The sequence below is a fragment of the Opisthorchis viverrini genome (genome assembly GCF_000715545.1).
Source record: "Opisthorchis viverrini unplaced genomic scaffold opera_v5_165, whole genome shotgun sequence".
Taxonomy (NCBI): domain Eukaryota; kingdom Metazoa; phylum Platyhelminthes; class Trematoda; order Opisthorchiida; family Opisthorchiidae; genus Opisthorchis; species Opisthorchis viverrini.
The window spans coordinates 19,414-35,768 of NW_008751822.1; the positions used below are offsets into that span (position 1 = coordinate 19,414).

Below are 16,355 nucleotides of genomic sequence, written 5' to 3' on the forward strand. Positions count from 1 at the left end.
GCATACAGTGTTCCCATAAAGGATATAAATTTGGGAGCGACGCCGTCAGACGCTGCCAAGGTTTCCGATAATCTACATAGTCAAAGCAGCTTTCAGAAAAAGAAAAATGACTAAAGTGGGACGTTTGAAAGAATGATGCTGTTCAATAATCGCTCCCAAGGTACAGATATGGTAGACGCGAACTCCGCCAGGTTAAACCCAGCTTGATTCTGAAGAAATTGATTGTTCTTTAATTGACTGACATGAAGAACTTGGGCGATAACTTTCCCTATGCTCGAATGCGCCCACCAGATTTCGCATACGGAGCCCTCACAAGGGATATAAATTTGGAAGGAACACCGACTGCCAGGCAGCGCCAAAGTTTCTGACGATTGACAGAATCAGAAGCGGATTTATATCAAGAAAGAAAACCAGCGTGGAACGTTTGAAGGAGTGGTACTGTTCAACGATTTACCTCAGCGTAAATATTGGTTGGTGTCCTAGCATGATTCTCACCAATTTTTCTTCAACTACCCCCCCCCACAATCGACCAACCTGCGCCAAATAATGCCAGAGAACACTTTAGCTGGGACAGATATCCGACTGATGCCACGACAGTTTTTGGATGACGTTCTTGTGCCTGTTTTAAAACTGGGATGACGGTCCAAGAGCAATATTCGGTTGCTATTCTGTTTTCGTTCCAAGTATTCTGCAGTGGGGTTGTCAGACTGTTAATCAGGAGTGAATTACCGTTCCGTCTTTTTCGCATATCGTTTCCCTGGCACCCGGCTACTTTTGAACAGTTGATTGAATCTGCTGAGGTGGGGCATGGTTGTTGCCTGCAACAAAAGCCTTCCCCATTTCCTGGGTCTTTCAAATCCATCAGGGTCGCTTGTAATTCTTCAAGTTCCTGATTGTCCGGTAGTTGAGGGATCTGCTTGCGTCGTCATAGCCGCTAGTTGCTGGTATGTCCGTTCTGAGTGCAATAAGATCTGGTGATCTCGATGATATCCAGTGTTCATTTGGTGAGTCACGTGGCTTGGACAAAAAGCTCTGAAAGCTGAGGTCATAGTTTTAAAAACGGCTTCTATTCAACCTCCAAGCAATCCTTGTCATCTGCAGGACTGTGCGTTTTCCATAGCCCTCTAGTCTGGTCAACTAGACACTCTTGAGCTACTGAAACTTGTCTAAGCTGATGAATGGAACTTCCCTGTTTTGGCACGTGCAATATTGACTGAAAATTAGATGATAACCGGGTTCGCACAATGGCATGATCAGAGTCAAGTTGAGGCTCTCCATCGTTACCTTGTAGCCACATGGTCCGGTTGAGTCCATGTTTGTCCTATGGTAACTCGATGTGAGCGTTTTGTTGGAAGTTCGTACTCGCTAGGAACGGACGATGATCTGCACACAACGGAGGCAGTCGCTCCCCATTATCCGTACGCCCAGCATCGACTCTATCTGTGCTTCTTCCGGGCTTATTCGTCCAAAGTGAGCATGTATATCACCCACCAGGGTTACTATATCCGTTCTTCTGATGACCGAAGCAGTCGCGACAGATGTTGATAAAACTAGTCCTTCTCAGTATCTGAACTACGGTCTGTTGGAGCGTATGCTGATACGACAAATAAACACCGCCTACCGCATCGATCTGCATTGATCATAACCGAGCCAGAAAACTGCACAGTTCAAAGAAGTCTGATTACTGGGATCCAATTCAGTAAGTTGTTTTCATACTCGGAACCGAGTGCAATTTGCACCATGGGCCATTGCATCAGGCTAACCGGATACCCAGAGAGTGAAACTTGGGACTGCGCTTTTCCTAAGCGACCGAAGTGGCGACACGGCATACATCGACGGATAGGGAAAGCAAGGTTTCATTAAGAAATGCCTGGTATCCAATTTAACATAGAATATGGAGCTAGATGGCTCGGTGGTTTTGGGCGCGATTGTACTGACCGGATGGTTCGTGGTTCGTACCTGACGGCGGTGTGTGGTAGACGACACACTGATGATGTGACCTCGAATGGTGATGAAACTTTTTCAATCCAACTGCCAAGCTGGGCGAACAACCCAACAGCCGATGATTTGTTAAGCATGTCTTTCACGAGTATCACTGAGGTTTTAGGCGAAATAATCTGACTAACCACCATCAATCAAAATGTCTGACAAGGTCAGCAGCTGGCGCGCAGCAGCAGCCAAAAAAATCGATGGACTGTGACAGTAAACTTCGTAACCAGGTGAATGATGATGAGTGCTCGAGTTAATTGGTTGAAGCTCCAACTGGCCGAGGACAAGATAGATAAAGAACTAAGCTAACGCTAACGAGGTTTTATGTGAAAGCAAATGTGGCCGAAATATCGATGGCGACTGGTAAGGAAAAGTTCGAATAAAAACTGATGTTGCAAAGTGTATACGACGTAACTAACCACCTTCCCAAAGGTAAGTGTGTGATACTTGCAAAGCTACGCAAGGGAGGATTAAACAAATTATTTTATGAAAAAAATATCATGTATTTTATTTGTTCTTGTTTTTTAGCCTGAAGTACACGGACGAGCTAGGCTGCAGCAGACATTGTTGACCGATTGAATTGGTTCATCTTCATGGCTTTCATCTCCATCTGGTTTGTTCTACGATGTCAACCCATGTCATTGAACTAGCAAGGAGCAATTATCGCGTTTACACTGGAGAACTACCCATTCGATTGTTACTTGGAGCTTTCGGAAGATGCTTCCAAACTCTAGATATTTACTCAATTGAAGTAGGAGCACTTTGGCTCTAGTTTACCGGACCTGAACGCACGTACAACTTCCAGACAGCAAACATCACTCTCCGCATTTGCGCTAGTGACATTTTGTCCGGTACAGAATGATGGAACAACATTACACAAGACGGAGAAAGTGTGGATGGGATAGTCTGATACCGTCAGCTCAGATGAAGCCCCTAGGTGGACAGGAAAGCATGCTTAAACGAGAAAAGTCACGAAGGGCCAGTGTAGCCGGGAATACACGTTTAAGCTAATCCGGAAAACTGGACCGTCCGGCTGTGGACAAATCGACGACAACATTATAAATCTAACGTAATAAAAGTTGAAGCCCAAAGCAAGATAGTTCAACAAGTTCGATTGGTCATCGGTTTTTATGTCCCATTATTTAGCCTGCCAAACACAAGCTCTGGTCTGTGAGTTCAGAGGAAGTAATAATGAGCCTTTTGCTTTGATTCGCCATCGAGCATCTATCGACGCCACCTAAAGTGTCTCTCTGACTAGGATGCCTGAAGTTATTTGGGAATAAGAAAGTTTTCCAGACAACTGGGGTCACTCAGTAATCAAACCTCTGTTCATGACATGGAAGCTCGAAATGAGGGTGAACCTTGGCAGTTTGAGCGCACTGAGACATTCGCGGATTCCTGAGTGATTCTGCTTGCATTAATTTAGAGCCCTTACAGGAGCCATTGAATGGTGTGCCGTTACTTCCAAGGCTGTAAGGCCAAAGTGTTTGGTGGGGCTGGCGTAAGATATCCAGTCAGCCACAAAAGCGGCACTTTACTTTGATATGCTGCTCGGCTGCTTTTGTCTCTTGTTTCAACTGTAGCCACCTTGTGCGTGAGCGTTTACACTAAATCACTACCCTCCACTTTGCACTTTTTACTAGAACCTCCGTAGTAGTAGGTGTATACTATTTAAGATCCTGTGTATTTCTGTTGGCGATGCTGATGGCCTTGTGTCTGACACGGATGTTCGTGCCTGATAAGCGGCAATCAGACCTCAACACCCATTGAATCGTGATTCTCAAATTCACCACGTTCTACTACTTGATTGCATATTTGAATATAAACACAAAACATACATTAATCATTTTTTCGCGCACCGGGAGCTTAAAAAGCCCAGTTTGCATACCACCACTGTTTATAAGGTTTTTGAAAACCCTTAGGTGGCTTACTTCCAGTTTCATCATTCTCAGTTCTCTTCTGGGAGGAGTTGTCCTCGGGTTTCTGACGATCTGAAGTTCTGCCTAGATTCGGACTACTTTTTATTCGTAGTTTAGCTTCCGACACATTCACTGTGTTCGCCAGCAGGGCGAGAATTTCGCTAGTTTGAGACTTCAGGGGTACTGAGTCCGATCAACATATTGCTTGTGGTGGTGTTCTGAACTGCGTTATCTAGAAGGAAAGACATCCCGATCTTTCTATGGCATACTGGCTGACGAATTCATGCATATTGTAAGTACATAGCAACAGAGAGAGCGTGTCCCAAGCTGCAATAAACAGCTATGACTTTCCATGAATCTTTTTATTTGAATCGAATTAAACAATGAATATTTGCAGTTCAGTGTGAATTTTTCACGGTTGGACTGGAAGAACGAGATAGAGCAATGTTAATGGACCAACGGAAGATTACATCTTTGGTCTACCTTGCAAACAAAACAATAAACTGGGTAAACATTGTGAATTGATGTCATTTTAGTCCACTGACCTCGGCGACATCTTCGTCTCCTTATCCGAACTGACCGGAATCACGGTCCCTTCGAGCAGAGCTTCTTTATCCTTGAAAGCTACTGGTGTGGTAAAGAAGGTGAGGAAACGATTAATGATGGAAAATCTTTGGATGCACGCGTCTGTGCAACAAATACAGTTGCAGCCTGTAGTGTAGACGGTGGACTTGAGCGCAAAGTTTGCGTGATATGCTGTCATGGCAATCACTATCCCACTTCCGTATAGTTCTGACACCATATTCTTCACAGTAAAAGCAATGGAAGTGAGCATGAGTACAAACATTGGTATGTTTAGGAGAATAAATGTGACATAGTAACACCTCAGACGATAGGACATTTTCACTCCACCGTTGAGCTGTTTTCTTGACAGAGCAGCATGGTAAAAGGCGACGATCACCATGATTGTCGGTACAGTGACAATCACGACCAGGTCGTAGTAGAAATAGGATCGACAGCTGGGTGTACAACGTGCAACCTTGAACAAAGTTTCTTGCACCTCTTCAAATGCAAAAACTGAAGGAAGTGTGGCACAGAAAGAAATTAGATATATGCATCCGGGGATGATGCGTTTGCAAGTGGAACAAAACAATCTTGTTGGCGGTGGGATTATAACAGGCTCTTTTTTCTGCTTCAAAGGTTTGGTTTGAAGTTCTGAACCTCCGGTTTCTATCAGGTTTGAAGTTTCTGTACCAGATGGACTGATCCCCATAGAAGGATCTCCACCCATAACGCTTTGAGCCAAACCGTAGACTGAGCTCTGTTGTGAGTAGTTCTGAACCATCATACCCGGTTGAGTCATATTCATGCCTAGGGGAGACATACCGAAATTCATTCCGTAGCCCACTGTTGCCCCAAATGCACCTGGTTGACCCTCGCCCATTGGGCCATACATGTTGAAGTTGTTTGGATAGTTCGTCACCGCACCCCCTGGGATTTGTCCGTATAACGCCCCGGGAACGTTCGCAATAGGCACCATTCCCATGGTGTAGGAAGCCATAAGCTGAGGTTGATCGGTGAACAAGGGTTGTGCGGAGATAAGGTTAACGCCACCTGCATTGATCACATGGGTGGATTGTGTTGTATTCATCAATGAATTCGGCGGCTGCTGATCTCCCCCACTTTGTGATGCCGTAGTTGAAGATTTTCCGTTTGATCGATTGCTACGTAGTGATTTAGATCGATGCCTCTTTCTCCCGTAACCATGTTCTGTTGTGCGCCCGGTACGGCGAGCTTGTGTTGGTGTGGCACGTTTCGGTCGGCTTGTAAGAATCAGTTTCGGTTTCTTATCGGGTACTGGTTTCTTCTCTGGTTTCGGACGATTTTTCCACGCGTTCACCAAACCATCTATGGTCACTTTGATTTGCCATAGCAGGTGGATAATGGGAGTTCGGTAGACCCAATAAACAAGATGATAAACCGTAGCCGTGCGAGTAAATAAATCCAAGAATAACCTGGTTTGTGCCAAGCCCCAACCGCGAATAAACATATCGTGTCCAACAGACAGTGGAGTGAACAGGGATCGAGTGAGAACTGTGAAAACTAGAGGAAGACTGGAACATATGAGGACAAAGAATTCCGGGCGCTTGGGAAAACTGATTCCGTCTCGTCTCAGGTCAAAAATGTTGCGAATTCCATGAGAGACCAGACATTCTGCGAGGGTCAAAAAGGGAACAAAGTGAGAGTTTACTGTGACACAGGATATACAGGTATATTATTTATAAACCTGATACAAGAAGTGGTGATACAGGAAGTTGCTTTTCCAAATATAGACTGATGCTTTAGGCAATTCAGCAGCAAATTACATCTCTTTGAGCATATTGAGAGTTCCAGGATGCAAACAGAAATCTCAGGCTTACCAGAAGTGATAAGAATGATAGAAAACAAATGTGATTATCGGTTCATCCAGCTGAAGCTTTATTTAAAATATCTGACTACCGGCACACTGATGAGTGTTTTGCTCACATTTCCTAGTGACATCTAGTAAACGCTGAGGCCCCGGGGTCGGTACTTACCCGGTCGTTGGTAAAGATCAATGTCTGGTTAGATGACATAACCTGACTGCTCATCGGTAAGCAAATATGTGAATAAGATTAACAAGTACATCTTATCGAAGTACGATGTTGGCAAAACCAACCAGTGCTTGAGCGATCATGTGACTGGAGGCCTTAGAAGAATAGGCAAAACGCATAAGGTGATCTCTTTTGCCCAGAAGTTGAACCGCCGTCTCAAATGACGGTGATAAAAATGACTTGATCTCACTGGCTATCCAGTATTTAGAAAGGCAAGAGGCTATCGTCAAGAGCATGACTCATCAGGTGGATAGTTAGTCACATGACGCTGTCGACCTTGATATTTCAAACGAGTTACTTACTGCACTACATTCAATGTACGTCTCGAATACGTCAGAATTTGATGAAGCTGTATTCCATCCGATGACAGACTGGTCCAAGAATGTACTCTCCAACATTCCATTAGTTTACTTCTATAAAATTCTACCTCAGGCTTCTAAACTCGTTATTGGTCTCGATCTTCTTTATTTTTCTAAGGTCTGACCAATGCCAGTTGGTGCTGCAAACCCCACCCATATTTAGCAGCACTAAAGATAGAATTCACTCGTCCGACTCTGTTCCACAATTTACATTCTCTCTGATTTCGGAAACGAATTTTTCCTCCAGATACTGAGAAATTCCTTAGCATACTTTAGCTATGCAGTAACACAGCAGGCGGCTTGGAGATAACTGTTCGCGGGTGTACGATAGGGCTGTTGTCAATCATTATTCGGTGAAGACAGAACCACCTATGGCGTCATGAACATAACATTTTGTTGGCAAGAATCATTCATTTGTACCATGAGGCCAGCAGGACTGTTATTTATATCCATAATTGAGAACTTCCCAAATACTTCCATCAAGAAACTGGTCAGGCATTGGACTAATGTAAACGATCAGTCGAAAAATATTCTACCTGACGAATGAATGATGGTTCTCGACAAATACACTCATTCGCATATCAACTAGGCTTTCACGAGAGGCTTAGCTAAATCTCTCATTTATGATATTCTCTAACTGTACTGCACCAAGACCACTTCAGGCTTTAGTTGGTACGATATTCGAGATGTCGCAGCATAATTTTATGGGGGGGAACTGTCAGAAGGTTGCTGAAAACTCTTCAACAAAACATTACGCTGATGTGTTGAAATGAGGAAGATCCGAAACTTCGTATGTATTCTCTAGCGTAGAATTACTAGAATAGCTAATCGAATACAGAGAAAACACTTTTAAAGTAAAAAATTATACGAATACAAATAAAACAAGCCCTGCAACTATGCACAACAAAACCTTGTCCACCGATACCCTTGTGCCGCTTGTACATGCGCACGCTCCTTGGTGAGTGTACTTGGCCGTAACCCCGATCATCTGTTGAGAGTTATAAGGCAAGCTGGAAGCGTTCATAGAGTCGAATAACCAATAAAAAGTAACCTGGGTTAAAAAAAACTTCAAGAATTATGTTAATGAATACTTCCAGTGCTGTGAAAATCTCAGTATTTTAAACATCTTTGTTCTTTAAAGACTCTGTATACCACAGCCGACTAATTTTCTCTTTGGTATTTCAGTTACTCTGTAGGAAAACTTCTCCCGACTTTTCACTGTGAATAAACGAGGCAAACCCCTGGTTATGCAGGATTTGTTCCATACATCTGGCAAGCTTGAAATGGATTATGAATAGACAATTCTTACGTTGCCAAATATTGATGTGGCAACTGACGGAATACAAAAATGCTTGGAGGAAAACAAGGAGGGGTGGAAAGCTGACAAATTATAGGTGAGGAACAGGTACCTCAGAAAGGTGTCAAGCTACTCTCCGGTTTATATGGTGCATACGTTGCATATAGTCCGGCACCTGTCGGCTTGGTCCCGGTGGTTTAGACAGCTCATCAGGCACAAGCCTCTGTCCTGGAGTTTTTTGAGGCCGATGGGAAGTCACTAAACTGAGGGATAGATCATGTCGCACAAAGATCAGAAAAAAAGAGCTGTTGTGATTTGCCGAATTCCTCACAGTAAACCTGCGTCGAGTGGCATCAAATGTTACCATTTTGAAGTCGACTAGCCATTGACTTACCAACCATGGCTAATCACATAGCGTTAAGCAAAGGGCGGCAAAATCTTAGTAGCTTCATTACTACTTGGTATCCTAACTCATCGCTCCTATCTCTATAGGAAAAAGGAACGTTTATAAGTTAAGCATCGACAAAGCTGATCACGGCTTTGTGACAACTACGCTAGGAACACCTGGTTATGTCTAAGGGGAGTTGCGCAGTAATTGTGAATCCATTTTAGAAGGCTTGCTGAGCAGTTCAGTATGTAGACCGACTATGTATCGGCTAATGACGATTACAGTGATGAGTCAGAAGGTCTATTTGGAGTGAAAAATTATCATTTTTGAATTAAATAACTAGGTTGTCAAAATGGTTATGTCCAGTGCTTTTTAAAATCATCACATTTCCTAACACATTAAACCATCTGCACATCATGCCGATTGCCCCATGTGCTACAGAGTGCCCGCTAGGTGTGTTTGGGTTGCAGCTTGGAGGCCTAAGAATAGATTTATTGACTGATTGTAGGATCTTAAAGAGGCAACTTCTGAAAGCAGGTGCACGAAACGACAACATGCCGGTTACTTTTACTGCGTCACCCGAACAGAACGTAGGCGTTAGGGGCACTCAGTGACGGACTTTTTCTGGCCATTCGTCGAATTTGACAAAACGTCTTAATGCAAAACATTTCTATAAAATAAGATCGCAGACATAATGTGTAGATAATATTTCCAGCCATCTAGTCCCGCATACATGACTTTTGTGGTGATTCATACTACTTAATTCATGGTCTGACGATATACCTGTTTTTCCCATTTGCAAGGTGATGAGAACCCTTAGAGAGTTCACTACTGCAAGGAATTGTGAGTACACATTTGCCAGTACGCTCTGGAACATCTATAAAAATATATCTGCGGTGAATAAGTTGCGACAAATACTTTATTTAAACTCTCTTTCTATGTACAATATCGAATATATTTTAAATGCAAACTGGACAGCCTGTTCGTCAGCTGGCCGCTTCTAAAGAATATCTGTTTTTTGCCAAGACTTTCAAGTATCGGACATCAAAATGTGCCTATCTTCAGTAACACAAATTCCACCATCTTTGAGAACATAACCAACTCAAATACCCCAAACTGGTGCACCGAAACCTAGGAAGGCGAAATCTCATACAAAACTCATGACAGCCTGACCAGCTAAATCGGTTGTTCCCCAAGGTTAATTTACAGATGTAGGGTCAGAACTTCTCGTTCAAAATGCAAAACACATATCAGTCAAGATTTTCAAAAGAACTAATGATGGTGATGATCCTACCAAGAAGGGAGTCGTATCAGCAAAGGTGGTCACCAAAAAGAAACTACAGATACTAAACGGGGTTGAACTTTTGAAAAAAGAGAACTCTTCATTTGGACTCCATGATTTCAAATAATTTTGAGATATGTCTAAGGCAATATTCTGCTAAGCAAAAATATTAAAAGTTTCTCACTGAAGCAAAACGGTTTAAGGTTTGTAATAAAAAATCTAAAAAATAATGAAAGTACATTTAAAATTAAGCTAGGATGAGAGTTGAAACAAGTTTCTAGGGACTCTAGTATAACTGCGATCAAATGTTATGCCCTTATGTCACAAGGGGAACGAAATTCTTATAAGAAAATGCGATGTACAGACCGGGATATTTCTTAAACTCAATTACGCCCAAACCACCTGCAGTGATTTGATTTGCCTTCTCCATGCCCCTTTTTCGCCGCGTCAGATCCATGGGAAAGATCCTTGCAAATAAAACTAAACCTTCGAATATTCTCTCACAGCCTTTTCCTCTTAGCGTGGATACGTATTTCCCAGGTTGTTACAAACAACGTTCAAACCGAAATGGTCTTCACGATTCAAACACCCAAATAATATTTATCGAAACGTTGGGACCAAAAACCTCGTTTCTAGATTGCTTTAGCATCATGTTTCTTCAGAATACGCCGAATCTATGAGAGTGGAATGGAGCCCTATGTTAGAGGTTTCCCTTATACCGCTACCTAATTGATGAGCGTAAAAATCCGATCAATACTTTATTCTATCTCACGTAAGCACTCACGCGTGTGAATGGAGCACAGAAAAACCACTTAAACGTAGCATACAAAGGTATATTATTTTCTTGACAGTGCAAGAGCCGGTTGTAATCCTCACCCTTCAGAGACTCTGACTATTCCTTTATGGAACAAACCTCTATGGCTACAAGCTTAAAGCCCTCAGGGAAAACCTTGGTTCAGTAAAGAGGACCTTTTGAAAAGAGCACAAAAACCTATGTAACTCTGTCAAACGGTGACCTAACCTCGACTTTTCTCATTATATGAAGACTTTGGCTGTAATGCACGGTTTCAATTAGATAGTGAAAAAAGTTTCTTCGGATAACACTGTATTCTAAACTCTTATGAATATAAGCCATTCCATAACGAACTTCTTTTCTAAATCTTTCTACAGAAAAACATTATTAACTTTGAGGAATTGTTCTTGTCTGGTTGCAATGAATTGGATCCCTCGAGTGACACTTTTTTCTCTGTCACCAAAACAGATATGAAGACTGCGATTACATGGCAAGAGGGAATAATTTTGAGGTGGTTATAACGGATGGCGACGTAGTTTATTTTTCATGGAACGAAAACGGAAAGACCAAAGATGTAGAAAATATACATAAGTTAGCATTGGGTCGTCAATAATGGTACACGGTTAAGTACTGTACCATAAACTGTTGGTTGTTCGGACTTTCCGAATTATATACATAAAAATCCAACTTCAGAGATGAAGGTCTAGTTACTTTACTTGTTCCTGAGTTTGCTCAGAAACTAGGGACAACTTAAACAATGGGCATCATTTTATTCATTGAACCAACCCACGTTCGGCAAAAACAAAGCCGCAAATTCCGGAAATGGCCTTCATTTTTATGAATAGCTCGAATATGATACATGTGCGGTCAAAAGGTTTAGAGCTAATAACCAATTAGTACCAGATAAATATTTTGACAAACCAAGTAAAAGTACGTGTTGTTTTAAACCACACTTTTCCTGATCTCTGAGAATCGTTTCATAATGTTTTAGGCTTATTTTTGCAAGAAGTATGTTTCCATCACGTGACTTAGGGCACATTAAGTAGAAAAGGTCGAAAATAGCCATTAGAAAATATTTCTCATTATAGCTAGCGACCTTTTATCTACAAGCGACTTTGTGAAAATGTCCGAGTGTCCTTCGCAAGGGTTGAACAACAGAAATTAAATTAATTATGTGGCTGGGAAACATCTCACTCCAACTAAAGGCTAGTTGGAATTAAGCGCTTTTGCATATAAATAATATAGGGATAGCAAGTTTTTTCCTATTCAGCGGTGTTTTCAGCCTTTGTAGCTCGACTAGAAATAAAGTTAGTTAATAAATTACCCTAAATATTCGATGAAGACTGTGTTCAAAAAAGCTCTCTTAGAAACAGAACTTGTAAAAAGCACGTTTATCTGCTAATTTTGGATTTGTAACCTAAATGACATTTAATATTTGGTTTTGGAAGATTAAAGGTGACCAACAACAAAAGATATGCAGTTTATCTTAAAAAAGCTTCAATTTTGAATAAAAACCGTTCGTTTATAAGTCCAAAAAAGACTCCTCTAAGTTTCACTGACTTTTACTGTCGGAGTTTTTAACTCAGTTAGAATCAGGCGGCTGAATATACCCATTGTAGTCATGAGAACGAAGAAGGTAGCGAACAAAGCTTGTTTTCTGTGATTGTTCATCTTGGCTAATACATCACAAATTTATATGGTAGCAGAAATCACATGGAAAATGTTAAGATCGGGACTACACTTTAGAGAAGTCAAAGGAAGGGGGTTGGGTGAGGGGTAGGTCAATGGGTCATGACGTCAATGTCAGACAGACTTGTGGGACCAGATGTTTCGTAGGCCAGTTCAAGTTCAGAGGTCGCACAAGTTTCTTTTGGATGCAAAGTTGTGGATCCAGCAGTCGGATTCCTATCGCTTCTGCGATCGATAGTAGTTTGGATCGTACCAGTCGTGGTCCGTTCAGAGGTACCCGGTATATGATGGTGAAGGCTTGCTCCTTGTCTATGATATGACAGGTTTCGGCCAAGTGTGCTGCAATCGCGCTTGAGCCTGGTTTCTTTCCACTACCACTCAGAGATACGGGATTGTGTTCTCGTATTCTGTCCGACAAATGCCTTGTCGTACGACCAACGTATGATGCTCGGCACGAGCATACGAATGAGTACACACAAAAGCTGGTGGTAGAACGTGGCAATTTGTCTTTCAAGCAGAATCTGATAGTGGGGCTGGAGTTGAAGCTCAAACATAGATTAGCGGCCAAGTATGTCGTATCAACGGAGTTTCTAAGCCTTCTGGTGATTAGTTCAGCAACCGAGTCACCTTTGAATGGAAGCCTCATGTATACGGGCTTCTTTCTAACAGAAAATTCCGTAGGTTTGGGTTTAACGGCTTCCATAGTCTTCAGTACGAACCTTTCAGGATATCCGTTCTGCAGGAATGTGCGTCCCAAGAACTTTAGTTCCTCTTCTAAGCATTCGGGTGAGCATATCTTCATTGCTCTCTCGGTCAGGCATCTAATTAGGTTGCGTTTTTGTTGCAACGGAACGAAGCTATCAAAGTGAGTATACTGACCTTTCCACGTTTGCTTTCTGTGGACCTTGTGTTCTATGGTCCCGTCGGTCCTCTTTTTAACACTGACATCGAGGAAGCTTAACTGGCCGTTTTGTTCTAATTCGATAGTAACCTTGATATTAGCATGGACTGAATTGAAACAGCTTAGTACGTCTGTTGTGCTGATGGGTTCATCGGCAAGAACGAATATGTCGTCTACGTAGCGGCGATATAATGTTAACCGTCCAATGAGTGCATCTAATTTTTGAGTCTCTAGCTTGGTCATGAAAAAATCTGCTAATAGGGGATGATGAACAATCACAGAAAACAAGCTTTGTTCGCCACCTTCTTCGTTCTCAACTGGAACCAGTTTCAACACCCTCCATGTCAGCTCTGAACTTTTGTCCTCATTGGCTACGCTCCACAGATATTCTCTACGCACTAGTTACAATAACATCTTTCGCATTCTAGAGCCCAAAGAAATTACGAATGCGGTTTTCGGAAAACAGACAATTTTTCATTCACTTTCACGCAAACGGTAAACAAATTTATTTTTAGAAAAACTGGTTTTTTGAAGTACGAAATTTACGCGTACGCTTCACCCAACTCCGGCAAAAATCCAATTTTGTCTCTCAGAAGTCGCAGCTTCTTGCAACTGAAATAACACCTGCTTACATTTGATCGCACAAAAGAAATTTTGGCAAACTTTGTAGATATCTGAGGGCGTTCGTCTTGTTCTAATCAGTTTAGTTGGCGTGTGACAGGAATACAAATAGTTGTCAGTTGGATGCAGCTGAATTTCTCGCCCATGGTGGTCTTCAGCTGAATTCACCAAGGCAAGCCGCCTCACCTTTCAGTTGGTACGACATTTCAGACATCGCAACGCGGTTTTGTCTGAACGTAACACAATACTCATGGGGTTGCTGAAAACTCCCTGACAGTTGACCACTTTTTCGCCCTTCTTTTGGCTTCATTAGTTGGAAACAATCAGGAAGTTTCCTTAACCATAGGTTTTACATGAAGTTTACTTGGTTAAAATTTCTGACAGATGACCCCTTTTTCGCCCTTCTTTTGGCTTTATTAGTTGGGGACAATCAGGAAGTTTCCTTAACCATAAGTTTTACATGAAGTTTACTTGGTTAAAATTAGACCAATACTCTTCTTTGGAAAGGACTTTATTTTTGACCAAATAACCCTGGGGAATATCATAAACGAAAGATTCAATTGAGTCTCTCGTGAAAACCAAATTGATTTGAAAATCAGTGTATTTCTCGAACACAGTCCAATTTGGGTTCAAGTGGAACATAAAGTTGACGGGAACTCAGGGACTGTGCCTACCTGATGAACACCGAGAAGGGCGAAACCGGTCGTGGGCTGTCGAAGAGTTTTCAGTAACCTTGTGAGTAATTTTTTTGTAAAAAAAACTGAAACCAGTTTAAAAAATCTGTTTATGATGGTCTTTTATTTTGTAGATTCCGTCGACAATAGTACGCCTACTTTGGAGCATAAAACATTGGGCTTACTTGATGAAGACAAGAGGACAGTTTTCTTTGTAAAAAAACTGAAGCCAGTTTAAAAAATCTGTTTATGATGGGCTTTTATTTTGTAGATTCCGTCGACAATATTATGCCTACTTTGGAGCATAAGACATTGGGCTTACTTGATGAAGACAAGAGGATGTCAAAAAGCACGAGCTTGAGAAATCCTAATTGTAGCTGGTATAGATTAGGACCTTATTATATTCACCTGGGACATTTTGCAGGTACAGCGGCAACGTAATACAAACCAGTCAGCCAAAACGGGTAGCATATTTTAAAGTTCATGGCAGTTTTGTTGTTTGGTGAATACCTAAAGTCATTCTTCACCGTTCGGTCCTGCAAAACGCCTTCCCTGATTGGACACAAACAATGAGTAATTCCGTTCAATGCGTGCAAGCTTTATAAGGAAATCATTAATACAACATGAACAAATTTGGTGTCTTTTTCAGCGCAAAATTTGTAAATGCCAAAAAGGTGCCGCCGACCACACTAAACTAGTTTTGATCAACCCCTGCATAGACCAGTGGTCAGCTCTATTGTCACTAACGTTGAAATTTTAATGACTTCTTATCTAAACTGGATCATGAGACCAGGACTAAACAGCTGTACATTAAGCGAAAACGACTTGCGCGAAGTTTATTCAAAATTATTTTAAATTTTTTGCCCTGTCTGGAAGCTAAATTTTTGGGTATTTTTTACACCAGGCGACTTTAGTCGTTTCAAAGGTATTTTCGGTTTAATGACATTTGCACAGGAAATTAATGGACCTATTCGCAAGTTAAAAACGTTGCTATAGCTTGCTTTCAAATTTTTTAAAAGAGATTTTTACCCGAAGATAAAAATAGTTGAAAAATATTACCGATATATAGTACCAAATAAAATATAATATTCTAGCATCTATACTTGTACATCTGACATTTAGATGGTGAAAAAATGTAACTGAATAAAACCGGAAAGTTTTTCCGCCAACACGTTTTCGCTAAACGAATGCACGAAATGCAATTTCCACCGTTTATTATATGAAGTGATGTTGCCTTATAGTTTAGTCGCACGTAGTGCATTGTCGAAACTTTGTTGGAGTGCGCAACATAGCTCAGCGGCAATCAATAACAGAAATCTGAAAACCGATTGTCAAGCTCAATCAACAGATAAGTAAATGTCCCCGACCTACCAATACATGGGCACACTGTCAGCGCAGATTTGACTACAAACAAGTTTTGTCACAAGAGCAGCCGAAAATCTCAACGGATTATTTTTTATTGTAAAGTTACTCCCATGGTTTGCTTATATTTTATCCAAGAACAAGAGCTATAAACAAAAGGTTTTTAATACCTTAAAAATGGACCAAGCAGAAACATAGTGACCACTGGGGAACACTAAGGATCGAAGAATTTTTTATTGTAGCATCAACAAAGATTGGAAACGAATGTTTGCCCCATTAAATGAGCAAGCCTTCTTCCAACTTCCACTCACAGAGAAATGCCTTTCAATATAGATTTAAGTGACCGTATAATTGCAACTGTTTACTTAATGGAGCTGATGCTCATGCCAGCTTGAACCTACATGTGCTGATCGGTTGGATTTGTTTGACACCAGAAGGAGTGACTCTG

General features: G+C 41.5%; 1 protein-coding gene across 1 annotated transcript in view; it reads right to left on the bottom strand.

Annotated features, from left to right (window-relative positions):
* Positions 1 to 4,300: 4,300 nt before the first annotated feature.
* Positions 4,301 to 16,355, bottom strand: part of T265_07285 (hypothetical protein) — a gene marked incomplete at both ends in the record, with an annotated part of 29,102 nt that continues 17,047 nt past the window's right edge. Inside the window, one exon of the mRNA XM_009172772.1 lies at positions 4,301 to 6,122. Coding sequence (XP_009171036.1) covers positions 4,441 to 6,122 — 1,682 coding nt within the window. The remainder of the gene's footprint in view (positions 6,123 to 16,355) is intronic.